This window comes from Aptenodytes patagonicus, chromosome 2 (genome assembly GCF_965638725.1).
Source record: "Aptenodytes patagonicus chromosome 2, bAptPat1.pri.cur, whole genome shotgun sequence".
Lineage (NCBI taxonomy): Eukaryota > Metazoa > Chordata > Aves > Sphenisciformes > Spheniscidae > Aptenodytes > Aptenodytes patagonicus.
Genome location: NC_134950.1, coordinates 55,966,110 through 55,993,854, shown reverse-complemented (window position 1 = coordinate 55,993,854; position 27,745 = coordinate 55,966,110). Strand labels below are relative to the sequence as shown.

Genomic DNA, 27,745 nt, shown 5'->3' with positions numbered 1-27,745 from the left:
GTAAAGGAAGCCTTTAAAAGAGATGAACTACTGAAAAGATGATGGATTAGCTAGGCTTTATAGCATGTTTCTCTTAATTTTTAATCTCCAGTATTAGCCATTTCTAATGGCTGGGGAATGGTCCAAGTCTAAATGTGTATATGGACACATAGCACTTCCTCTCGCATTAGCTGGCTAGAAACAGCCAAAGAGAAATGCTTGTTTTCTTTGGAAAGATCTCCATTTCTTAAAATGAACAGCCCAGGTAGAGGAGAAGAGAGTAAGCCCTTATCTTGGCTTCAGTAGGAGAAATCCTACGGGCCCTTTGCGCCTGCCCCTGCCAGTCTCAATCATTGTCACCGTAAGCATCGGTGCAGAGGAAACTCGGGAGGATTGCCGAGGACTAAATATCTGTGGAAAAGCAGAAATGGGTCAGTATTTGGGACAACTGAGTTAAGCTGAGACAATATGCTGTATAGACAGCAAACTCCGTATCTCCTACATCCTTCCTGAGTAATTGATACAATGCAATTCGAGTAATTGTCAGCTTTTTGCCTCTGGAGGAAAATGAAATCTTTACTTTTTGCTTGGTCTTTGACTGTATCAGCAGAGTTGGTTGTTCTTGAATAAAGCGGATAAAAGCCAAAAGGAAATTATAATAATCTTCTAAATCACGAATCTGTTTGCACCTTATGGGACACAGTGTATGAAAGGGTAATACATAAATAAAAGTTTAAAAAGTACATAGAAGTAAAAAAAGGGGGGGGGGAGAACCCTTTTTACGTAGAACCCTTCAATTTTTACCCTTTCCTTTATAGATCTTGGAAATACTTTGTGTGCCACAGAGAGAGAATCCCTTTCAGTGGCTTCACTGCCTATCAGAACTGATCTGTTGACAAGCTGAGAAACAAAAGGAGTACTGAAATCTGCATGAGGATCACCCACCAGATGTTTGATCCCACTGAGAAAAGTCTTTATAGTTCAGAGGGTTAAAGAAGAATGTGGAAACTGGGGACTCAGAGCGTGTGTGTGGGGTAAAGGGCTAGAATAAATGGAAAGCATATGTGAATATAAAGAAATATTTTGGGAAGCGGGGGGAGTGTAAAGAGAAAAAAGCAGGTTACAATTTTGGATACATGCTCACATGCATGTATTTGTATGAAACGTGTGTTTACTGACAAACGTGACAGAAGGGAAAAGTCATAGCACTGATCTAACGAGTTAGAGGTGGGAGAAGAAGGCTCCCGTGTGGAATGGAGAATGGTTGATGTTTCTGGTTTTGGGCTATGTTAAAATCTGAACTACCAAGGTATAGTGTGCGTCTATCGCTTGGCTTTTACTGCAACCTTTTTCCTAAAACAGGGGCTGGGTTTTGATCCCAGATGGGCTGCAGGTAGCAAGTGGGGGAATATATTTGAGGTGGGAACAGCTGACCCTGGCGGGCTCTTGGTTGGAGCCCTGTTGATGGATGATGGGATGTTCATGGGAGAGAGGAAGGGAAAACACCCGTCTCCGGTCCGTGTCAGACCAGAGCAAGTCACACGCCTAACGCCTGTGGTTTTTCTGTTCTCTTTAGTTGTGTCCTGCTCCCCCAGCCAGCCTCTTGCCTGTCGCTCCCACTGCACGTCCCCTTCCCCCGGCTGCGGTCACTGGCTGGGTGCCCCTTCCCTTGGGCTCCCTGGCAGGGTCCCTGCTGGGGCAGGAGCCTCTGGCACCGTCCATCCTTCCCATCACCCAGGCAGGTGGCCGAGCACCTGCCCCTCTTCCCCTCCTCCCGATTTTGGATTGTCCCTCCGTGCTCCTCATCCTCAGAGCTTCACTCCTTGTAGTGGCTCAGCCTCAGCGCTCTCCACGTCCCCGGAGGAGGAGCGGAGGAGGTGAGTAAATCCCAGGAGGCAGCCACACGCCGGGGTGCTCCAGCAGCCTTTCCCCGGTGGCAGGATTTGACACCGCTCCCGGCAGCCGTTGAGCATGACATTGCTGGTGGCAGTGGAGCAGGAGTCCCTGGTGGTGGAGGTTACCTTGTTTACTCCTTATGAATCTGAGGGCAATTATGTGTAACACCTTCTGGTTTCCTAGGACATACTGGCTGCAAATAAAATCTTGTTTAATAAGCCAGCAAATGCAAACAGGCTGTGAAGAGGAAAAAAAAGCTCTTCCAGACCTAGGAAACATATGTTTATGCTAACTGAGAGACCTGTTCTTGCACCCTGACTTGCGTCGGAGAGTATCTTTATCTGCCAGTCTTCCCACAGAAATCAGTAAGCCTGTCTGTGAAGCAAGGCTTGATTCGGTTTAGATAGAGGTATCAAAATCTGACCCTACCAAATCGTAGCTTAGGTCGGGAAGCTGTAATCTCTTTAAGGACCCTGGAGATGATTACTTCACCAGGTCTGCTGAATTCATCGCTGTTTTCTTCCGACTAATTTACCGCATAATAAACCCTTGCAGAGCAAGGGTTGGGGCAGGCAGTGCTCAGCCTCTCTGCTCCCCAGCACAATGTGATTGCTGCAGGTGCCCCACAGCTGCGCTGGAGTTGGTATACGGACATATACATCTATACAGAGAGAAACATTGCCGCTTGCCTGTGGGAATTATTTGCAGCGAGAACCTAGTACCTCTGGTTTGTTCCTAGTAGCAGTTCTTAACCTTTCATATCAGTAAATACAAGGTTTGATAAAGGTAAAGGTGGTGGGTGAGGTATAAAAGTGTGCTCTCAGGAAAGCAGGGTATTTTTGGTTTAGCCAGATGGTCTTGGTAGTCCAGGCACTGGTTGCACAGAGCCCTTTGCATGGGGCATCTGGCACTGGCGTTGGCCGGGGAGGGTGATGGGCAGCTGCCCTGTTGGAGGTCAGCACGTTGCCTTGTCTCGAAGCAGGAGTAAAACACAGGTCTTGCTCCCACTTGAGGGGCTGGCGCAAGGCACAGTTGCCTCTTCTTGTAAGCGGATTTCTTAATTGATCACTTTATTATGGCAGTACGTTGCTGGTTTAATGATGCGGCTCTCTAGGCAAACACCGGTGTAAGATCTTGAGAACAACCCTGGAAGGAGAGGCCCAGCTGCAGGGTTGAAAGGTGAAGTGAGATGGCAGGTTTTTTACCTTGGAATTTGTCTTTTCCATTTCTTCTGTCTCCCTCTTTTGGATCATTCCAGAAGACTGAAAGTTTTCGTTAATTATATGTGCTTAAAGGGAAACACTGTACTGTAGTTTCCACGTACTGGAGCATTATTCTTGTACAGCTGGAGCTGGCAGCCTTTCATTCCCTTACCACCTCCTTTTCCTCCTAAAAATAGCAGCACACTACAGTGGGACTACAGGAGAGGCAGAAGAACGTTTCCTGAGCAACAGTTTTTGCCGGATGGTGGTTGTGGTAGCATCAAGAGCAGATTTTGGGGGAGTCGGAGGGAGATATAAATAGGAACAGAATAAAATGGGACAGAGGCGAAACTGGGGTGGAGAGGACGAGGCTGGTAGGTGAGACGGACAGCGAGGTTCATTGGGCCGTGTAACAGCCTGCCTGGGAAATTGGGAGAAACCTCAGCACTTGAATCATTTAGGAGTTGCTGAGACAGAGCGCTCAGCAGCACCGTATGGGTAGCAAATTCACGGTGCGGGTAGGAGGCGCGGGCAAGATGACCTAATTTCCATCTCTGATTTCTATGATTTATTAAAGACTTCTGCAGGCTTTATCTTCGGAGGCTTAGAGCTGGAATTTGAGGCATTGCAATTAGGAGGGTCCTTTAATACTGTGCCAGCACGCTGTCGGGGTTTGATCACTTGCAAGCTAAGTGTGGGTAATTCTCCACTCCAGCAAACGGAGGTAGCGGACGGGCTCTGTTCTGGTTTAGATCTGGTGTTGACACTGGTTTACGTTATGCGTTCAGTCCTGCCCTCAATGCCACTGACGCTGTATGTAGATTATGCATGTACATGTAATGACAATAAATAATACATTAATGTGCTACAGTAGATGTCTTGGAAAAAGTAAAAGTAAAAAAGATAACCGCCACCCCCAACCACTTCTCATGCCGCCCTATTTAATGGCACCCTCAAGAACTGGACAGTAGTTGATTTGTCTTAGTTTATTCCAATCTTGGGAATCCCTTTCTGCTGTAATGGGTTGGCAAAGAAGAGCCAGCAGACAATGCTTCCGCCCCCACTGCTTGTCCAAGGCAGGGAGAAAAGACAGCGCCCACCTCCTTCATCAGTATATTTCAATATATTCAACGAGGCTTTCCGTCTGCATAAATCGTGTGCCTACTTGCATTTGCACATAACTAAATGTGCCACACAATTAATTATTGTGATGGTGAAATACTGATATTGCTATATTGAATAGCTAATTGCTATATTGAAAAGCCTGCCTTTCTCCTGAAAGTGTTGGTGTTAAGGTTATTATTTTTAATCTGTACCCACTGACCGCAGTTCTTGCAAAGCCAAACGAAACCATCCAGAATTTCACGTTAAAAGTTTGAAAGTTTTATCCTCATTTGCTAGTGGTGTGACACAGATTTCTTGACTTGTTCTTCATTGTGTGAACCCAAAACTGTTTTTCTTACACTCACATCATATATAAACCGTGAACGTTGTACTTTGCAGCTTCTCTACTAACATGGTAATGCAGAGCAGTAAAGCCAGTCCTTTTCTCAGCCCGAGGGGACAGTGATTGAATTAAGGATGCAGAGCTGAAGAATAAAAAAAAGGTCCTTCTTAAATTTTTACCAACTTCCCACTGCTGTGCTATAGGAACAGACGTAAAATGCCTCTTGCCAGTATAGGGCAAATGGCGTGGTTTTGGGGTTACCCACAGAGTCAAGGCGGTTGTAGTTTCTGCGTTACACTGGCCAGAAGGATACCGGCAGCTTCTGTAACAGGAGTGTCTGTATTAAAGTAAACTCTCTGCCTGGTTTTGGACTCTCTTCCTCTTCAGCTCCAACTTTGTTTTTACCTATCTGCTGTGCAGACATGATCATTGTGTTTTCCCCATCTCTTGTTGTTCTGAATCCCCTCATAGCAGGGGATTCACCTGCTATTCACTGCTACTCACCCCAGTAGCAGTTCACTTACTGCACTTTATTTTGCTGTTTGCCTGTGTCCTCTATTTTCCATCATCTGAAGCATCTCGTTCTATCTCTAGTTGGTGTTTCTTCCATCTAAAAGCAAGGTAGCTGGTATGAAAGAAGATGCCCCCTGTGACCTTCTGATCTTGTGATGCTGCTTTGAAGAACGCAGTCAGTGTAGTTACGCTTCCTTCTTTGAACCAGTTTGTGGAAATCGATGGAAGTGTTTAATATCTCCATAGATTTGTAAGAGACCTTGCTGTGCCTTTTTTTTTTTTTTTTAAGTAAAAAAAAGCTGGCATGCAATAGACGATGCAGCAACAAGCCATCATGTTATAAAGATACAAATTGCGCTAAGAAGATATCTGTCGTTCTCTAGCTTCCAAGCAGTTATAAAGGGATAAAATAGATATATTTACTACACATGACATTACATAGTTTCCTAAAAATGCTTCGCTACCTTCTTTGAAGGCACGCCAGGGCTATCGTTGTTCCTAACCCGCACAACTGCGAGTCTTCTTCCTTGGTAGTGTCCTCTGCGCCTGGGATGATGTTGTAAGAAGAAAAATCGCTGCAGGATGGGACTTGGCAAACAAATCAAGGTCTCGGCCAAGGAAATGCATTGTCTGTTCATTTTCTAAACAAAAGTAGTTCAGCTGAAGGCGAGTGTTTTGTATCTGGTTTCCACTGGCTGTATTTTGCTTTTGTAAAGTAGATGTGATAAGCAATTACTTCTGCTTACATGCCGTTGTTTAAAAAATACTAGTGGTTAAATATTTCTTAATTAAATGTTGGCTGCTGAGCCTGAAAGAAACTGTCCAGAAATTCCGAAGGGATAGCACAAGCACTAACAAGAGTCTGAGTAAGTGTTTACATGATGAACGGGATTATTTCCTACTTAAAAACATACTAGTTTGAGAAGTCAGCTGAGCAGGAGTCACTCTTCGACTAGTGGCACTTTTAAGCCCAACATCTTGAGATTCTCAAGCAAGGAATCCTGCTTTCTGGTGGCATTTGGCCTTCGTTTTAAGACCTTGTATAACCTACTCTACTCTAACCTAGTATTCTGAAATTGTGGTGTATGGAAACCCCATTTTAAGTTACTCTGTGGAAATTTTTAGAACTTTCTTTCTTTCTGAACTGTGGTTAGACACATAATAAGGAAATTATTGATCAGTAATATTAGAGAGATACAAAATTAGTACCTAAGAGTAATATTTAACATCACTTAAGATGACAGCTCTGCAAAATGCATGGTATCTTCCAGAATACGGAAGATACGGGGTGGCAAGGCATCATGAGAAGTGTACTCTGTTAGAAAAAGGCAACTCCTTGAAAACTTAGCAGGAGCTTGGAGTATTTATTGCCTTCCGTAGGGAAATGAAGTAGTGACTGGTAATAGGTAAGGCTTTCATTCAGGCGTGAGTGAAAAGCTCAAGTTCCTTGGTCCTCCCTGCCAGAGCTGCCAGTACAGAATGAACCTCTCTTTCCAGGCACAGGTAAAGCCCTCAACTTCGTTTCTCTGTCTCTTTCCTTGCAAACCGCAGCGTTTCTTATCGGTGGGGCTGCCCAAGGTCCTCCCCTGCTTGGGAAAACCGAAGCTAGGAGGTAGCAGTGGGGTGAAGGACAGGTCCCGGGCCCTCCTGGCTGCAGAGCCTGCAGGGAGAAGTGCTTCGCCCCGGGGTGCTGCAAAGCCGCTGCTTCCCCATCTCAAGGATGTTCTGTGGTAGCTCCTGGGGCTGGTAACTGACTGACTTCTCCGCTTGATCCTTTGTTGTAGGCGCCACGAAGATTAATAATTCAATTTGTCAGGTGAAAATTTAAATTGCATCAGTCACACCTCTTGTAGAGTTATCCTGTGATTAAAAATGACAAACAGTTTTCAATGAAACACTGTTTTCGCATTCTCCTAACCTCTCAAAGTATATGTATTTGAAGCTTAAGCGTGTCACATGCACTCTTCAAAATTCATCTTTAAAATGATATGTTTAATGTAAGGAGGGAGGAAAGTTTCACCTATAGTTTAGATAGAACTGAAAGTGTATTAATTTCCACTTAAAATGTTGACCTTTCTTGCCTTGCTGCTAGGAACAAGCCATAGCTGTCCAAGCTTTGAATTTTTGCACCTGTCTGGTATGATCTCTTCACTGAGCAGCGATGCTTTTAGACTTGAGAAAACCCGAATGATTAATCTTCTGGTAGCCTACCAAAATAGTCTTACAGTAGCTGATAAATCCTGCGCAGTTATTGAAATATTGTGCAACTTTAAAACCTTAATGTTAAATCGTTAGCCTCAAACAGCGGGCTAAAAGTGAAAATGAATGCGTTCCTTTCCTGAAGGTGCCCCCACTTTGTTTAAATAGCAGATAACTTTCAGCAAGGCTGCAGCCTTCATCCCCTATGAAACCAGCCTGCGGTTTCAGAAACACGAAAGCTGGATCCGAGCGTTCTATTTATCTCTGCCACATGAGGCAAAAGGCAAAGCCAAAGCACGCCGCGACTCCTAAACACATTAAGAGGAGACATGGGGGTGGCTGACCCCAAACATCCCCGCATCTTCATCAGCAGGCGACGTGATGGCTGCGGGCTGCTGGGCTGTCGGGATTGCCGGTGGACGCTCGCCAGTCGTGTTATGAGTGGAGCCCACTCCCTGTTTGTAATGATAGTGCTTCAGCAGTCGAGCAAATGTTGCCCTACTCTGTAACAGACAATATTTGGAGACGTTGGCTCCTGTTTTGCAGTGCACGGAGTTGCAGAGCTCTGGGATTGAAGATGCCGTGCGTGGTTATCCAGCCTTCAGGTTTGGGGTGGGCGAGCTTTGTGGACTCAGAGGCTCAGCAGATGTCCCAGACACTTGGGGCTCACAAAAGTAACGCGAGTTTGTGGCTATCTGGTGGGGTTTTCTTGTCCTGGATCTGCAGGGCTTGTGGATCATCGTCCTCCTGAAGCCCGTGGCGCGTGCGCACTGGGTGTTACGCTGCCCCGACCTGCTCTGTTCAGCTGTGCCCCAATGTTGTGTTTTGTCGTGTTACCCAAAAATACCGTGTTTGCTTCAGACATCTTCTCCCTTCCTTTTTCAACGGTGAAGCCAGTAATTTTCTAATACAATACCAAGTCCTCTTGAACATTGTAACAACAGCATCAGACAAAACTGTTGCCAACCATCTCTACCCTTCATGTAATGATTTACATGAATGTGGAAAACAGATTTTCAGGATTGAAGTGCTAACCCCAATTTACTGTTGCGATCTAAAGTCAGATATTTGGGTTTTCATTTCGTTTATTCAGAAAGTCTTTCCAAATCCTAATTCTTTCACTGCAGAGCTGCTGTTTAAACTTTGGGCTTTGTAAGTGATGGTGGTTATACAGTTCTTTCCAGTGTATTTTCCATGCAAAATGTGGAAGCACTTGCAGCTTTTATCCATCAGTTTTCAAGCCTTTGCACTCCACCTATTGGCACTGTAAAAATGCATTAGTTTAATTATTAAGATAATACTACTTGGCCATTTAATTTCCCTAGTAAAAGATAGGACAATTTGTAAGTGAATGAAAGGTTTTTAGCCTAAAACCTGTAAGTGTAAGAGGCTTTGGTCCTAGCCCATGGTCTTGGAAATTGGAAAAAGAGCTTTTTAGGGACTACTTAGAAACAAATTATGGATATTGGTGCCATCTCCGAGTGCGGCAGCTGGAAAGTTTAATTATAGGCTGGAAAGTCAGTTAGGGATTAAGGGAAGTGTTAGCAGAAGGGGTGAATGTTAATGACAGCTGTTTGCTGTAGGCTTCAGGGAGGCAAAGTACATATAGAACATAAATAAAGTGTAGGGCCAAACATGCTGGCTTTGAACATTCAAAAACTCCAGGTCGCTTGCTCCTTGACGTGTGAACCTGGTTTGTGTGAAATCATTTTAACAGCTCGCGCACACGGAGAGGTGTGTGTAGAGGGGGGAAAAATTCCTGCCTTTGTTTCAGAGCCCTCAGCGTGAGCAAGCTTGTGTTCGCTGTTGGAAGACGGCACCTGGGCCAGCGATAAATATAAACCCCGAGATAGGCATGTGCCCGCGTCCGCATTAGGCGAGGGGTGTTGGCCTGAGAGAAGGAGGTCCGTACAATGAAACGTTCGGGCCGAGGACCTGGCATCCATGTGCTTTGCAGTGGCTTTACTCTGGTCCCAAACGGCACGCTGCCTGTGCCTGCCGAGACCTGCAAATTAAAACAAGTTAGAAAACCCATGCCACCGAGTGTGGGGTTTGTAAGCACACTGCAGCTCATGTTGCAAGCCCGCACCGGTATTTTAAAGGAAAATTCCAGATCCTTTTGCCTTTAAAAGTGTATAGGTTGGGAAATAGTTCTGCATCTGCTTAGGGTATCTGTAACTCCTGTTGTATAGATCAGACACCGGTGCTGAGGTTGGTAATGGTGCAAATTGCTAGGGCGGTTATAGCCAATACAGTGCTAAGGCTGAGTCAGGCTTCCCTTCCTGTCATTTTTCTCAGGACTGAGTTTAGTTTTTTTCATTCAAGTACATTCGGTCTGGTCTGAAAATACCTTCCTCCCCCCCCTTGTATGGCACAGGTTTTTCACTATATAAATTTTTTTGAATGAGGAGGAGTTGTGAGGGATGCGTGCCAGACTTAAGCTTGCTAGGTGCATACATGACTTAACGAATCTGCTTTTTAACACATCACAATAACAGAGGTCATTCTTTCAGAAGAGAAAGAATGATAGCAAGAGCCATCTTGGGGGGGGGGGAGCCCAAAACAACAAAAAAAACCCCAAACACCCAAAACCAACCAAAAACCCAACCCCCAAAACCAAAAAAATCTAGCATTTCTGTTTTGAAGTGTTTAAAACAGATGTGCAATAGTGACTTGGTAAAGTTTCTATTCTTATGTCAAAGGGTAGTAGTGTATATGGAGAAGTTTGGATTTATCCCTGTTGGATGTGAGTTTTAAGATTGCCTTTTATTCAGCTGCAGTAATAGATGTGCTGTACCTTACAGACTGCTGTGACAGTGTGGTATGCTGGCCTGAGCATTAAAGGAATAAACTAAGGGAATCGTCTTCCCCATCAAATCAAACTAATTTGAACATGTGGCATTATTTGTAATGCATTTCATAGATTTATAGCTGTACATGATCTTCCTTGACAATTAAAAGCTTGTAGAGCACAAAAATGTGTCTAGTTTAATAAGCTACAAACTGTCCGGTATGAGACTTGTGGGTGTTACAACACCAAGGTTGTTGCAAAAAGGTAGTAATTCAGCCTTTCCTCACATAATTCAATATGACCGGCCATAATGAATGTATGGCTGCAGTAGATAGGGTAGTACAGCCAGCTGCTTGAAAAATAACTGTGTGATCTTCATACCAAATATTGGTAGCTTTTGGGTACTTGCCGATTTTGCTTACAACTGGAGCTGGTTGGCGGTGAAGTGGCTGTTTGTCCCACCGATGGTATTTTCTGTCCTCGCTCGCGTGAGCGGCGGGGGCTTGGGCAGCACCCAGCGCTGGGTGGGTGCCGTGGCACGCAGGTGCTGCTGTCTCCCTCTCTAGCCCAACTGCTTCCCACTCGCTGGGGAAGGACAAAGGTATTCACACCTCTTTCTTGGAGAGCTTACAGTCCTCGGGAAGCTCTCTGGCAATGGAAAGAAAGCGCTTCATGTGGTATTTAAAATGCTGGACGAGAATTCACAGCAGGCGTTTCCTCTCCTCTGAAGTGTGAGTTGGAGGGAGAGAAAAAAGAACAAAACCCTAATAAAATACGGCTCACTTTAGGGATGGTGAAACCGCATACTTGAACCTGTTTTACTTAAGGTTATGTCAGCGTAGGTCAAGCAACGTGCTGAACTGCAGATGAAATAATAAGAAATAAAAAGAACCCTCATCGTTCTGAAGGGAACATGCTTTTACGAGACCGTAAAAGATTACAAAGGGGGTGAAACAGGGAAGAGCCCCGAGTACGTGTGTTCTGGGAGTCGTGCCCTTTATTGTGTGCTTGCGTGTGAGTGTCTATGTGTGAGCAAGAGAAGAAATCTTTAACTTGCTCAGTCTGCAGGCTGCTGGGGTTTTTTGGGTTGTTTTGGTTTAATTTTTTTCCCCAGTTGATTCTTTTTTCCCCCAGCTTGGAAAACCCATTAATTACAGCTGTAATTCTGAGGCTTAGATGCAGTTCTGGGCACCAAGAACGCTGCCATGTTTCTGGTCTTACTTAGTACTAATGGATTAGACAAAAAAAAAAAGTCTCAGTACCCCACCCTGAAATATTGCAAGCTGCTTTTCTTCTTAAGAACTCCTAAATATCCAAGTCCACACTTGCATCTACTTAAGCCAGCTTGAACTAGCTTTTCTGCAAGTTTTCAGTCCTCTGAATGCCAGCCATTGTCTAGTGACTGGTTTGAATGAAGTGGTATCCTATATTGGCCTGTCAGCCCGTTCCTTGGCATCGTGTCCCTATAGCACGTTTACTGTCGGTACCAGGGATAGGAAGAGCAGATGTTCTCCTCAGTGATGTAACGTAGGTTGGGGTTTTGTTTGCTCTAAGAAACCAATATAAAAACTGTTCTTAAAATACAGGTTAAAGGAATTGGCCTCAATCAGTCTTTCGATTTTCCATTTTTCATTGGCGAGGCATAGCATGTAGTTCATTTCATGAGTGTGTTAAGATGCCCAGATTAACCTGAAATTGCAGTCTTTCCTCACCATTTAACATTTGGTTCAGTAAGGGCTGAGGCAAACATTTGCCAGCATTCTGACACTTCTGTTGCAAATAGCTTTTCCCCAAAAGCACTGCTTGTGTTGAAACAGTTTGGGTTCTGGCTTGCAGCCATGGGTTCACCTAAGCATGTTACAAGAAGTGACAGGTAGACAGAAGTAATACATATATTAATGTGCTTGACTCGGCTAGAGACCGTAAAATGGGGTAGACTAGACTTTCCTTTCCTAGCAGATGTGAGCTTGCTCCCAATTTATTAATAAGTTACGACACTGCCAGCACTGCCGCTCGGGTCACCTTAATGGCCCTGAGGCTCTTGAAAGCGGACGAGAACAGAGAGTTCCTGTGGTTTTTGGAAGATGTTCTCAGCTCCTGTGAAACCGCTACAGAAAACGTGCTGAGGGGTCGGCCCAGCCAAATTGCTAATGCCCCTAACACCTGCCAAGGACTGAGGTGAGTGTTTCTGGAGTGTGGGTATTTCAGCAGTGGATGGAAGCTATAAGTGAAATTGGAAATGTTTCCAATTGGTACTCCCTAAGATTTTAATAAATAAGAGAGTATCACGGCTTGAATGTACTTCGGATACAGGGAGCCACAGTTGTTCTAATATAAATCATGTGCACTCTGTCACTGAAACTGGATCTCGTACATTAATAAATACTTCACTTGTTTTGAGTGATACTCAGCACAAGAGAAGGAACTTTTAAAATATAAAATGAAAAAAATCAAATAATGTCTACCTAGTAGATGGGGGGTTTTTTCCTTACTTTTTATTGAATATAATGTCGTTAAGATAGTTTTCTTCCAGTTGGGAGATCTTTAGGCAGGAGTTTGGAGAAAACAGTGTGGGATTATGAACGGATCAAAGGTTAAAACTAAGTTGACAAGTCTCATAATATGGTGAAAATATTGAACTCTTTACTACCGGGAGGTATAAAGAGGAGTATTGTTTTCAGACATAAAGCCATCCTTGCAATCTGTTCAGCACCAGTAAGCACAGTTGATTTTCAGCTGAAAGTAGGGTTTGGATGCTATTGCTTGGGAAAGAGGTGGACTGATGGGAAGGAGAACAGAGGAGAGAGAAAAGAGCCTGAGAGAGGACTAAAAATAGGACTTGCCAGAAGAGGCAGAGGAGAGAGTGGTCTGAGGGGCGAACGGCAGCCATCTGCAAGCTGCAGAGCCATGTTACGCATCCACTGTCGTGAGGGTGAGGGGGAGTGTGCCTACATTTCAAGTAGGAAGAATTAGGTCAGACATTTGGGAAAATTTTCCTAAACAGTAAGGCTAGGGAATCAATGGAATAAGTGGCCTGTGGGGAACATGGAAACTTCAGCATAGTGGGATTTTAGTACCAGGTGCCATAAATATATACCAGATAGAGTTTAGACAAGGGGGGCTGGGAAGGGGACCATGAAGCACTAATGTCAGTATGCAAGACACTTTGAAATGATGAACCCTCTAATTAAAATCCGGCATGCTATCTGACGTGATTGTTTTGTTGGTGGTGCTTTTGGCATACTTGCATGACTGTATCTCTCAAAAAAAGTTTGGTGGCTGCTGCTGTAAGGATAATTAATGCTGTTCTGAAGCTGGGGGAAGGATTAGCTGGTTTCTTGCTTCTTTGCAAACCTTGAAAAAAATGATTTCTTAAGGGTAAGGTTTCTGTGGCCCCAGCTGTGGTGAAACACATGCATATAGCGAAGGCGATGGAGAGCAGAGTGGGTTGGACCCCAGCTGCAGGGTACCACTTCCCCAGGGCATTCATGACATCCAGGGAGGGGGTGGATTACTTCATTCATTTTTTAGTTCAGATGTAATGGCCATGTGAATATTGGCATGGAGATTTCTGTCCCACAGAAAACAGACTGCAGAGTGAACAGAAGAGGGGAAGGAGAGGTGAAATGCAACTCTGTCATTTATCCAGCATCAGCCATAGCTACTAGAAGAAATTTTTGGTTGTTGAACCACAATTTATGATGAAGTAGGGAGTAATTCTCTGTATTTTCTGCATATTAGCTCCTGAGAAGGTTGAATTGTGCACTAAGGTATCAAAATTGATAAGTTAAACTTTGAAATTATAAATGCCTTCTTGAGCAAATCTTTCCGTTAAGGAGCGAGACAGTTACCTTTTTTTTTCCCCCCACACTACCACGTAATGTAGAATATAAATAAGTTGAATTTTACACGCTGTGGTCTGAAGGGTACTGAAAGAAATGGATTGGCATAAAATAATCAGTAGATACAACGCACAGAGGTCCTTTGTCGCATGCCCAGAGAGTCTTGCTTTGGGTCCTGCACAACATCAGGAGGAAGGATGGAAAAAGCCACCATTTATGGACCTGTTTCACTGATTTGGGCACTTTCCTGGTTAGCACATGAGACAAGTTTGAAACTCAGCACACCAAACAGGGTCTGGTATCGAAGTCTTTCACTTTATCTCTGAATTGTAGGATTCTCCCTTAAATTAAGGTGGATCGTTTGGATTATTTAGTAGGTACCAAATTAGTGGTTTGTAGCCTTAAAAACACACCGTCAAACATTTAGCAGAGCTATGTATAAGGAAAAGTACTTAGGGAAGGAGATAATTCAGGTTGTAAAGTCATTCATTCCTGAGTTAGGAAATAGCAGCATCTAGCTTACCTACCTTCACTTCTGCTTTCAAATTATCGCCTTGGTACAGAATAGATTTTAATTTTTTTTAAAATGCTCAAGTCCTGTTGAGTAACTTAGAATGATTTATGTGACTCACTTTCTTTTTTGAATCCCCAGTGATTTAAAAGCTGCAAAGAGCTTTTTTTCCTCTTTCTGCTGCAACAGTTTGTCCATTCCATCTAACTCTCATTTTTGTGATTAAGCTGCATCACTGCCACTTTCTACTTTCTTATTCTTCCCCTCCTCCCTTCCTCCCCCATTTTTTTTCTGACCACTGTCTTGCGGGGGCACTTCAAGCCACCTGGCAGTCCCCATTGCCTCAACTCCTTCTGTCCTCTCTGAGCTGCCGTCACTTCTGTGTGTCTTAAGTCCAAGGCAGTCATATATGTTGAAGAGGAGTTGCCAGATCCGGTGACATCCATCTTCAGAGACAGCATAATCCAGTATAATACTGGGTCAGCAGTATGTAATGTAATTACTATATAGCTGTATGTATAGCTTGTCAGGATTTAAATAGGTAATAAGGGTTAGACCCTCTTTAAAGATAGCCATTTTCTTTGTCGGGCTGTATTGTATGCTGGTCTTCAAATCCTCATAGTTTAGTGTAGCTGCACAGATGGTGAAAGGTTTTGGCTTTATTGGGATGTTACGTGAAGATACGGAAAGCTTGCTCTTAATTCCTTGTAGAGCTCATCATGCAAAGGACCCTCAGGACTTGACTGTTATGCATTGGGACAACATGTGCACAGGCTTCCTGTGCTTTGAAAACACGTAACTAAAATGGTCCTAAAACATGTAACCAAAGCGTAACTGAAGCTGGGAGAGAATCCTGCTTACTTGGTGATTTTTAAGTGAGATCGCTCTGCTCTGCAGATGCCTGGATCCGCCGTAAATATTCTTGTCATCCGTGCATTTCCACTCTGACCGATTCGTTCCTAGAAGTCCCTGCTCCCACACCATCTGTAGGTCTTGGTTTGCATCCAACACATTATTTAACAGCTGGTGGCTTTGAGGCATCAGGGCCGACTGCTAGTATGTGCACTTGAGCTTTGGGGGGGGACATGTTGAACTGCATTTTTGGAGCTGGCAGTTTCTCCCGGTTGATGGTCTGGTGCGCTGTCGTCTGTGTAGGGCTGGGAGGATGGTTTTGGAATGACAGTATAACCTGGAGCAGGGGTGTCGCAGGCTAGGTGCTGGTGCCAAATGAACAGTATTTTTGTAATCTCTAGCAGGTAATTGAAGCGCTGGGGAGCACGGGGATCCCAGAAGTTTAAAAAGATGGCTGTCTGATGCCACGGGTTTGGTTGTTTAGACTCGCAAGATTTTAATTTGTTTGGGGAGCCAGTGGTTTCCTGATGCGGTGCTCCAAACTGGAAAGTCTATTATTTGATATTGCAGGGTGTGTTTCATGTTCAAAACTGACGTGAATGCCCAGGAGATTAAAATCTAAATACGACGTGAATAATCCATTTCAGAAAAACAAAAGCTATTATGACTAAACATGCTGTGATGCCTCATGTAGCCTTACTGCATCAGGCCCATTTAATGCCTTCAAAAGTTGAAAAATGCGATGTAAAATTAGTATGATTTGGGGCGGGGGGGGGGAGGAGGGGGTAGGAGAGGAAGTAGGAGCGCTTTCAGCCCCAGGCCTCAGCACGATCGCTCTCCTTGCACAGAGCTGCCTTTATTTAACTAGGACCCCCGTATGGATTCAGGGGTGGTTCCTCTGTTTTTTCGCTGCCTGTGACTTCTTCCTTCCTTTTGTGTCTGCCTGAGTTTGAAGTTTTCCCAATTATTTTAATCCAACCTGCAGCTCCCCAGTGATGGAGAGCGGGCGCTGGTCTGGGATGCCATGGGGGAAGCCATCGCTCAAGCGCCCTGTCTTGCATGACCCAGGTCAGATGACTGCCTCCAAGAGGAAATGATTGATGACCCCGTTAAGAAAAATTTAAAAGGCTCACTTCTGAGCAGGTTTATGGAAAACATTGTGGCCTGCTGAAGCTGAGCACGCTTCAGGGCAGCAGTCCATGTGGGCCCGTGCCGGGGCTGGGAGCAGGGCTCTTGGCCGCAGTGCTAACGTGTGTCTTGCTGGGATGGAGCAGCAGCGGAGGATGGAAACAGCAGCGGCTGGCTGGAAGAGGCATTAGCCAGCTGACTGCAAAACATCTGTCTTCTCTGCCCCAAATGCTTCCTTTTTTCCATCCGTGAACCACACTGGATTGGAGAAAAGGCTATAAAAATACAAAAGAATCCCCCCAAAACCATAAAAATGGGGGGGAAGTATCCATTCACTGCAAAAGCAAAAAAATTTGTAATACTGCATTGCTTTTGCAAGTAATAGGCTGGGGGGGGGGGGGTGTTAATTCATCAGTGAGCAGTCCTTTGTGACTTTTTCAAGCACCACTCAGTAAAATCAAGCAAAACCCAACTGGTTTCTTTGCCGAATTCTAGTTAGTAAGATGTCCAGGAAATCAGAAAAGGCATGTTGATATTCTAAATTACAGTTCATCATTTTTTGTTTTACTTTGTAGGCTTTTACATCACCTGAGCTGGAAGGATAAATGTCTGGTGGGAGGGAGCAGGAAGCCCTTGGAGGAGATGGGCTTGATGCTCTGATCTGTACCTTGCCTATCTGATTCCCTTGTTTCTGGGAGGTTAGGCAGCTCACCAGCTTCAGAGCACTGGAGCACGGTCTATTTAGGTAGTGTATGAAACAGAAAATATTGTTCACAGGTGTTACAGTATTTTGGCCTGAAGGTAGTGTGATAATGTAGCACACCTGCCATGTGTCAGCAACTTGTGCAACTTTTTTTTTTTTTTTAATTTTGAATTGATTCTATTTTCTGCTCAATATAAGAGAATATGAACTTTTAATGATCTGATGCCTGAAGCACACTCAGTCTCTGTAGCATTAAATACAACTTTTAAATAGTGAGTGATGCACAGGGGGCCCCACATGAACGTTTGGCTCCAGAGCGAGTCAGAAAGGTCAAAATCTCACGTAAATGTAACCCAAGTACTTGTCTGCAGAAAATCAGGGTGTGCCATTGAGGGCTTTTTCTTGCCTTTTTAGTTGCTGAATGAAATATTTATCAATCAGTTATAATCACAGCACTACAAGCAGTTTTACTGTGTTTTCTTTTGCCTGGATTTATTCTTTTTTTAACTGAAATGAAGAAAGGGTGAAGTTGGGGGTGTTTCTATGCAGTTCTGTCATGACCAGCATCTGTGGGATGCTAACCAGTAGTCTCCGTTACTGGTTCCTTCATTTCCTTCTCCTCCTCCTCCTCACATCTTCCTCCCCCGTGTAATTCCCTGTTGTTTCCCAACATACTTACTTATTGAGTTATTTGTGTATTATTTCTGCTCCCCCTTGCCTTCCTGCAATCGCAGTATTTGTGCGGATTAAAGCTTTTCAGTGAGCGGACGCTTTGCTGAAGCTGTTATATGCAGCAGTTTCTTGTGTTTCTCAGGAGTCCTTCTTTTACTTTTTGGTTTTGTTTTTTTTTTTTTTTGTGGAGGTGGTGGTGTTTTGGTTTTTTGGTGGTTTTTTTGTGTGGTGTTTTTTTTCCCCCCCCCCCAAAATGAATGAAATAGCCATCAGGCTTGGGTTTAATCGCTGTGCACTTCTGTAGTTACACCCAGCATTCCCAGGAAGGTGTGTGTTTGCCATCTTGTCAATGTCATCTCTTCCAGACGGGAGCCATCCGCAGGAACTGCGGCGTGAGTGGTGGGCAGTGGCCGCGATCCTGCTTTTAGAGCTGGTGGATGAATCCTGGCACCAGGGGACGAGGGGGGCAGAGCCAGCCCCCACTCTGGGTGTAGGGAAGGGTGCAGCAGCAACTGCACCCCGTGCCTGGAGACCTGTACAGAGAGTTTGGTGGGAGAATGCGGTTCCCTTCTTCCTCCAGCAAATCTATGTCTGCCCATGGGGAAAACTGCTTGGATCAGCAGGGCGGGAAAAAAACAGCCAAAACGGATTATGGTGCCCTGATTTTTCTTGTCCTGTTCAGAAATTAGGGTAGCCTTGGGGTGCTTTAGGTGATATGACCTCCAAAAGGTGATCTGGTGTCTTCAGGGAACCTGGTCAGTCACGCTCTTCGTAAACCTTGCTTGCAGGAGGGGCAACAGAAATTGCAGTGATTCTGGGTTTTATTGTTGTGGGAAGCCACCCATCAAGAGAGCAAAACAGACCTAGGTAATTTCACTGAATCATAGAAATGAAAGGTAAACAGGAAATAAAAACGTTATCCTATGCATCCGGATGCTCTGACGCAGAAGCAAATATATGCATTTCGTGAATTCAGTTGCCAACCCAAGTGGAAGGGGTAGCAAAATCAATTTTAATTGCTTATGCTTTATAAAGTTGCAAACAGAGAATTTTGCTGCTGCTGTCTGTACGTAAGTCTCCAGTGATGACTCCACACAGCTGTAGATAACCTCTTCTTGACTGTCATTATAGTTTATATACTGTCTACTCTAAATCCCACTTGATGCCAATCAAGTTCTTGCTCCACTGCTAGCAAACGCTTGATTACTTTCTGTCTGCAAGAAGCTTGTATGTATTGCAAGGCTCTTATCAGCTCCCTTCTCTCTATTCCCTTTCCCAGGGTAAACAAATTCAGCTCCTTAAACCTTTTTCCACTGGTCACATTTTCTAAACCTTTTATCGTTCTTCCTACTCTCTTCTTGACACTCTTTAATGCATGTTTTTCAAAAAATACGAATCCCAAACTGAAATACAATATGCTGTATACTTCTCCCTGGTGCTGCAGAAGTCAGAACAGCTCCAGCATCATCATGTCCCAGACTGAAATTTGTCTTGCTTAACACGTGACTTCAGACCCTCATGCTGCGTCATTCCTGCTGCCTAACCCATAGCTTCCCCATCACTTCTCACTTTTGAGGTCCCCACTCCTGTTACCGTTACCCTTATGGGAATGCAGTCGGATTCAGCATACGTATGGTTATCATGGTTTAACCCCAGCCGGCAACTAAGCCCCACACAGCCGCTCGCTCACTCCCCCCTGGTGGGATGGGGGAGAGAATCAGAAGGGTAAAAGTGAGAAAACTCGTGGGTTGAGATAAAGACAGTTTAATAGGTAAAGCAAAAGCCGCACACGCAAGCAAAGCAAACCAAGGAATTCATTCACTCCTTCCCATGGGCAGGCAGGTGTTCAGCCATCCCCAGGAAAGCAGGGCTCCATCACGCGTAACAGTTACTTGGGAAGACAAACGCCATCACTCCGAACGTCCCCCCCTTCCTTCTTCTTCCCCCAGCTTTATATGCTGAGCATGACGTCATATGGTGTGGAATATCCCTTTGGTCAGTTGGGGTCAGCTGTCCCAGCCGTGTCCCCTCCCAGCTTCTTGTGCACCCCCAGCCTACTCGCTGGTGGGGTGGGGTGAGAAGCAGAAAAGGCCTTGACTGTGTGTAAGCACTGCTCAGCAGTAACGAAAACACCCCTGTGTTATCAACACTGTTTCCAGCACAAATCCAAAACATAGCCCCATACTAGCTACTAGGAAGAAATTTAACTCTATCCTAGCCAAAACCAGCACAATGGCTTTCTGTCAGACTGCTTTTCTCTTGTTTAAGTCTGGTGAGGATGCCAGCAGCGTGCCCCAGCCTCCCCGGTGTGATACTGAGCACAGATCGGGCACTCTCCCTTCCTTCACTGGTGCTCAAAGGGCTGTGATTCCTCAAATCGATAAGTTCTCATAGGTTGTCATCATGCTACTAATAACTGTTTGTAGGCTAGGGTTTGGGGTTTTTTAATCACTTGTACACATTTTTTTTCTTTTTTTTTTTTCTTTTAATCATTTAAACTATTTCTGTGGTTCACTCATGAAAAAGTCATGTGGGGCTGTTTTAAAAGCCTTTCTAAAGATAGGCTCTGTCATCTGTACCGCTTTCTTTTTATCAGCTGGGACACATGCCCTGTCAGAGAGAGTGAGAGAGACATTACACTAATTTGACATGACTTTTTGATACATTCATGTTGACTGTTCGGGTGGTTTTTTTTTTCCTAATCTCATTATTTTTACAGGATTAGAAATCCTTTAGCAGTGTGCTCCAGTAACTTCTCTGGTGTTAAAAGTACACTCTAATTTCTGACTTTTCCGTCCCCACTCTGTAAGATCAGGTGCTGTGTTGGGTCTTTTCATTTCTTTCAGACCTTACCTGGCCTCTCTGGCATCTGCAAGGCGGTGGTTAATGGTTTACAGATGATTGCTGGTAGTTCCCCAAGCACTGTAGGGACATTTCCAGTGGTTCCTGCTGACTTGAAACCACCTGGCTTACTCACGTGTTTGGTCTGTTCTTCCCTGACTCCATCCAGCCTGCGCTTGCACATCCTGCATGTCAGGTGAAAGATGCCCCCAGTATCTGGTCCCAGCTAGCTGCTGTGAAATGAGGCGCTGAATAATTCAGCCTTTCCTGTGTTCAGTAACAGGCCTGGTTTTCCTTCCAAGGTATTTATAGACTCTCTTCTTACTGTTTGCCCCGTCTCTTGCTGATTGTAAGTCACTTTGCGTCTTAGTCTTCATTTCTCCTTTTATGTTGATGTTGGTCTTTTACGTTCATCCCTGAGTCATGTGTCCTTGGTTCTGCTTTGGTGTACAATCCCTTTTTGATATATCCTCCTTCCCGTCACTTAAAAGCTCCTGATGCTTCCCATCCCCATCCTTGCTAGGCAGAGGATAATGTCTCCAGAAACACTCGGCTGCATTTTCTTTAGGTGGTGGTGCCAGAGAGGCGGGTGCGTGCCTGGGGCGGGGGAGGTTTGGGTCCTTATGGGTAATTCAAATCTGCCATTGCCTTTTTGTCCCCTCTGAAGGGTGTGTCTGTTGGTTTTAAGGTGTCTCCTCCGGATTACACTACTCCTTCCTCAGATGTTGCCTCTGTTTTCCCTTCTTTCATCTTTGTGAAGAAACTTAAAAAAATCTGTATCATGCACCTTCCTAGAAGGCCAAACAAATATTTTAACTCATGCTGTGTATTACAACACCTCCAACCGGCCTTTTTTTATTGTTGCTTATTAACACCTGCCTGTCCTCCCTGAAGTCTCTCTCCTGCACCTGTGCTTGGGCCCATGGCTTGTGCCACCACATCTGTTAAGTCATTTAACCCGCAGGGTGCTGTGCTGGCACAATTGCAGCTCATCCTGATGCTTAGTGCCTTTCTTCATTGGTTTTCCTCTTGTCTCTCTTTGTTACTACTTTTTTGACTTTCTTTTGGTGTTTTTTCCATGTGCTGACTCTAATGCGTTTGTGTTTATGTTGTATGTGTACGTTTAAGGTGCAAAGCTAAACTCACAGCTGTGTTAGATGGGGTGCCCACTGATGCCCAAAGGAGGAGTGCTGCTTCCCCCTCCCCATGCTGGGGAGGTTCAGCCCTCTCAGCTGAGCCACCCGCCCCCCAAAATTACACCAGCGCCGACACGAGAGAGGTGACAGGAGCGTGCGGTTGAGAGGGGGCATCCGGTTGCCCTTTTTGGGGTTGTTTCCCACCCATGTCCGTTCAGGCCGTGGCTCTGCAGTCACTTTGGCTTGTCGGTGTCCACCGGAGAAACCGTAACGCCAGGGAGGTGCCTCCTCTGTAAGGCCTCCGGTTGCTGCCGGCGCCGGAGGATGGCGATGGGTAAAGAAAGAGCCTGTCTTCACTTAGCCCTGGTGAAGTGCAGCGGAGGTCCTGCCTCTCCCAGGGACCCTGCGCCAGGCTTTTGTGGCTTAGGTGCCTCCTGCACCTGAGGACAAACTCACCCGAATTAAAGAGGATCAACAAAAACTGGTTGTTTTCCTAATAAGGAACCCAACTGGAATGAAGTGAGCTGAGACTTCAAGCAGTTCGATGAAAACAGTTTATATTTCGATCTTAGAAGTCGGCGTTCTGGCATGTATTCTTTTCTTGAAACATATATTGACATTTCTGTTACTGCTCATAGTGGCAGTATTGCTCTCCATATGCTCTTCTCATCAGCATCTCATCGTTATTGGATAAATATGTCTCTCGTTATGTGCAACATTATTTTTGAAGTATGGAATCATTATTTTGTTACATAACCTCCAAATTTGGACCTTTGCAATGTTTTATAACAATCTTCAGAAATTATTGTAATTAAAGGAGAACTTTCCACAAAGGGAATTAATTAGATCAAAGAAACATTTAAATGTAAATCATTAATCTGTGCATTACAGGAGACAGTTAGTGGCTATGTATAGTTCATTTAATTCTACTTGGTTCAATTTTGTTTTGTCATTACAACACAATTTATTTGGAATTAATTCTTCTGTAATGTGATTTCCGTTTGCTTAATATACCAGATATTTTCACTAGCATGTATTTATATATAAATAAAGGTTTATTAATGACTGCCGGGTTAATTAAACTGTGGACTCTGCTGTCAATTAGCTGTGAATTTTGTTGCTCAGTAGATGCAACCCAGAAGGTCTGTGCTCTGAGAACAGGAGGCAAGGAGTCAAATAACTTGTTGAATGTATTAATATATACAGTAGATTGTGATACTGTCACTTGCTGGAGGGGACCAGGTGACACAGTCTGGGCTTTGCCTGCTCAGAGAATTATTAACAGAGGACAATAAGATTTTGGTTCCCATGTGGAGAAAAGGAATTTACGTGCTTTAAGTCCATAGCAAGTAACTGGTAATAGAAATGGTAATCTCCCAAGCTGCAATATGTTGGTAGCTGTAGGTAACAAGGACGAAGTGTGATGGAAGGTTTTAGGATGCAGGCTTTGCGCAAGTGGTTTGCAGGTTTTGCAATCCGTATGTAATGTCTTTACTTTGTACAGTGTAAGGGTATGAAAAGATTTCTCTTCTGTGATTTGATCTAATAAAAAATATTTTTAAATATGTTACATAGTTTTTTGAAGTTGTGTTTTAATACCTTGATAGTATATTAATGTTTATCTTCCCTTAATTATTCTTCTGCAGCACTCAAACACTTATATTTTAAACCTTTACACTGCTGAAAGTACATACATTTTTAACTTATTTTTTTAGTAGTAGATTAAAATAAACTAGTTCTTGGCTTTTTTTTCCCCCCCCTTTAATCAAAAGACTTGATTTTCATTCTGATTGAATTCTGTAGCCCAATTGACTTTAGCCTTAGACTGTCCAGTATTAGCAGCATCTGTGTTAAGTTTGGACTCAGCTAATCTTTTGGAATCTTTGAATATTCGGTTGTAAGCCAAAACTGAGCTATCCAAGAGCACATCTGGCTTGCATAGTATTACCTCATTTGTATAAGGTAGTGCTCTTAGTTTCCTTTTGTTAGTTTGTTTTCTGTTTGCTGGAAAGGGGAACTTGATACGGGGGTTGTGCTGGCAACAGAAAAAGTTTAAGGAACTTCAGTGATTTCTTTCTTCCTATACTGAAATTCACATTAGAAGTCATGATTTTGATACATAGCCTGGTATAGTAAATAAACTAATAAGAAAAAGAAATTCTTAGCCAATTTTGTGTGTTTGACAAATGTGTAGATGCTACTGCCTATTCTGTCAGGTTTGCTGCGTACAAACAAAAGTAGAGTAATATTTATGTCATTAGATTTCTTAAGATTGCTGTTATTTCTTCCAATAAGTGAAACTACCTCTTCCTAGGAGGATTGTTGTGCCATTTACAAAAAATGAAATGCCTTCAAAGTTCTTTTGGATAAGCAGCTGTTTGCTGAGGAAGGCAAAACAACCTATTGGTTTGCACTGAGAGAGGAATGTTGTTGTAATTTAGGTATTTTCAACCCGCACTAGATGGAATGAGATAAATCTTAACAATACAGTCGTCGGAGGAGCTTGTAAGAAATTGGATTCAAAATGTGTTTGCTTTGCTCCTATTTATGTCTGTACGGTAACAGCGTGAAATCAATAGTATTTTGTTCTCAGTATTTGTTATTAAACATATTAGTATGCATAGGGAAATAAAGAAGACATTTGGAAATGGGTAACCTTGGGTTAATTAAATCCATCTGCTGTCTGACTAATGACAGGAATATTGTATCCAGGGAATCGCTTATGCTAAAAGATTCAATAACGCACAAAAAGTTTTCTAACAAAGCACTCTTAGAGCAAGCGAGGACTCACGTGTAACTGGAGAGAAAACCAGTCCCAGAGAGTAACTCACAGTATTGTAAGGCTCCGCTTCATGCGGGAATGTCCCAGAAGAAGTGAAGAACCACATTTGTTGTTCCTTCAGATGCAAAATTATAACCGGCAAGAAAAGTAAAACTTGTTTTCATCTCATACTACATGAAGTTGTGTTTTATAGGGCTACTTTAAATGGCTGTGTTTCCATGCTCACGAACAGCCAGGATAGAAATGTTCGTTAGGAAAGAAGCTGTATAGGGTACAAAAATGAGCTTCCAGAGACACAGTGATGGCAGGTGAAGGAAGATATTTGATTCATATCAACTGGCAATCTGATCCTGTATCGGTTAATGCCTCAAGATACTTGAAGTAACTGTTTCCAAACAGCAAGTATGATAGTTGCTTTCTATTTACACTGCTCTAACTCATATGAAGAGGGGGAAAAAAAAAAGACTTTGTACTACAACTTCCATGCATTACACTTTGTATTGGTCATCTATGCTGTTTGGCGTTGTTTGATCAATGATTTTTGTAGCTGTAAGTTAGGTTTTTGTTAGTTCCTAATTCATAGTTTCTGGAAAAGAAAATCAAATACATAGTTTGATTTTTATTGAATTAATTATTTGATTAATTTGCATTTCTTATCTTCATACACTTGTACAAAACATGGTTTGAGAGTGCGGGGAAAAACTTGTGAAGTTTGTGGAGACCTGGGTGCTTTTAAAGCAAGGGAACCGTAATAGCATCAGATGAAGAGTATTTTATTCCATGTTGATCTGACAGATGGGCAAAACAAAACTCTTGAGAGATTAACATTGTTATGCAATTTAATTTTTAAAGCGTACAAAAAAGAGTGGCTTAATAGAATTGAAAATGGAGGATGGGTTTGTTTGATCTACGTTGGAGGAACTTGTTTAGGCGTCCTTTGTAGCAAGTCGGACGAAGTCGCTCTAGTATGTGATTTATCTCAGCTTAAAGCAGGCACCTAAAATAGGTCAGATGAATCGCTCTCTGAAACATCTGATTTTCTCTTCCATGCTTAAAGTGACCATCTCAAACGTCCACATCTGAAGTTTGATTAAATGAATGCCTTTCTGACTGTCACATTTTAAAAGACATAAGTTAATTATTGCTTTTTGTAGATGCTAAAGACAATTTGTTAAACAATAGATTTTAAAAGGTATTTTTGATATAACTGTGCCAGTTTGAGTGTAGAAATTTATGATGTATTCCTGAACAAGTGTGTCACGCGTTAGTACTTTGAAAATGTGGCCTGAAGCATAAATCTGCCGTATATGCTTTCTAGTTCTGCTTCTCTCTCGTGCTGTTTTGGCATGCAGGAGGTAGGAACGTGCACCCCCGTCCTCACACGCAGTGTGAAAACTGAGCACAGGCTGAATGCTGGACACTTACTCAGAGACATGTATTCACTGGAGGACTTAGCATTGAAAGCGCAGAACACATAAATGACTCTGAAAATAGTAATTGGCCTCACTTAAAACATTTTCTGTCAAGCAATGTAGCTTATTAAACATTTAAGTAAAAAAAAAAAAAAAAAGGCCTGTACTTTTTTTGTGACCTTTAATAAACCTGTTTCTACTAGTAAACATTCTCGTGTATGTTAAGAGTTGATAGTGACTTCCTAGCAGATGAATTAGCAGATGTATATTCTGTGGAACTGCTTATAATTACATAGTAGCTATGGTTACCAGGTTAAAGAAATCGTGGCCTGATGATGAATAGAAATAGATTGCAGCAGACTGGTTTGGTTTTGAGTTGCTTAAAAGCAAAATGCTCAAGGATAAGACCAGGAGGACTAAGAGCGTACGAGTAACAAACGTAAGAGCGGACTCTGTTTGCTGAACTGGCACAGAGTCTGCTTTTTCAAATCCTTGTTTTGATACAAAATCAAGAGTATTTTTTAAAGTTGGGGTTTGCTTCTACATAGTTTGAGAATTGGGTGCCAACCACATATTTGTAATCATTTAGTACTGGACAAAGTTAAGTTCGAACAGCCTTTTCGCATTCAAGGAAAGTCATATTCACTTTATTTTAAATATAACACTTAGAATGACTTAATGGAAGTATTTATCTTTTCTTTTGGATGCTCCAGCACTTAGAAAGAAATGACAGAAGTGTGGGTGAATTCAAGTGGGAAGGACAGAACTGTGCTTAAGGGCAGTTGTACATTTGCACTGATGTTGGTGGGCCCACTTCAGATGCTTCTAGCGTATATGTTGCTTGGAAGCATCAAAAGTACTTGAGTCCATTCCAAAAGAGGGAGCGCAGGTGTTGAGGAGTTCGAGCCCTCAATTTGCCTTAAATGTAAAGAACAAAAGATTTCATGTTTTTAAAAATTTCCACGTGGCTTAGAAACTCAAACTGCAGGGAATTGTGTTGGATTTAGGGCCCTCAATCACATGAGCTTTTCTCAATGTGTTACTCTCCTTTTATGAATTATGAACTATGTAGAACTGTATGTCTGTATGTACTTCAACGTAATTCCTATAATGTCCATGTATTATAATGTAGAGTAAGATTTTTATGGCAACTTCCTCAAGAGTACAGATGCATTTAGACCTTGTCTTTTGCACCAGGGAAGCTTTCCTAGGGATCTTCGTTGGGCCAGTAATAGCCACTTTAGTTTTAAAGGCCGGGCATATTAAGACTAAAACTTTGCACCTGACGTTTCTCCATTCTGTAAGCCTAGCCTACAAATTTGCGGCTACAAGGTCGTACTCAGTAGGTCTGCTTACCTTGTTTTACAGAATAACCAACCATGACTACAGAATCAGGATCGGACTCCGAGTCCAAGGATAAAGAGCAGGATCAGCAGGAGAGCCCCGCACAGCAAGGGGCGGTGGAGACCCAGCCGCAGGATCAGCAGCAGCAGCAGCTGAGTGAAGAGCATCAAAACGCGCTTGAGCAGTTCTCGGCTGTGGCAGCCCACAGCACGCCGGTGAAAAAGGAGCAGGTAAGGGAGCCCGTGCGCGCGTGCTCGCTGCATGCACCTATCTCCTGGGAAATAATGAGCCTGGTGTATTATGAAAGGAAATATATATTCAGATACGCATGTAAGGCTGCTTGGTGTGATGCTGTAGATCTTGTTGGTCTTTTGTGTTTAAAAAATAATAGTTCTCACGCAGAATGTTTTGAAATTCATGTCAGGTCTTTCTGCCTCCGGTGCTTAAACGTAAGAGCAGTCTTATTAACTAAGCAGGAAACATCTTCAATCTTGC

The 27,745-nt window shown here is 43.4% G+C and overlaps 1 protein-coding gene across 23 annotated transcripts in view; it reads left to right on the top strand.

The window, feature by feature from the left end:
* The window catches only part of EPB41L3 (erythrocyte membrane protein band 4.1 like 3), a 152,709-nt gene that overhangs the window by 54,538 nt on the left and 70,426 nt on the right, over positions 1–27,745 (top strand). For 22 of the 23 annotated variants that reach the window (XM_076329914.1, XM_076329913.1, XM_076329935.1 and 19 more), the window contains exon 2: positions 27,275–27,480. In XM_076329914.1, coding sequence (XP_076186029.1) covers positions 27,286–27,480 — 195 coding nt within the window. In that variant the 5' untranslated portion in view covers positions 27,275–27,285. The remainder of the gene's footprint in view (positions 1–27,274; positions 27,481–27,745) is intronic. The other variant, XM_076329925.1, reaches the window with a different exon arrangement.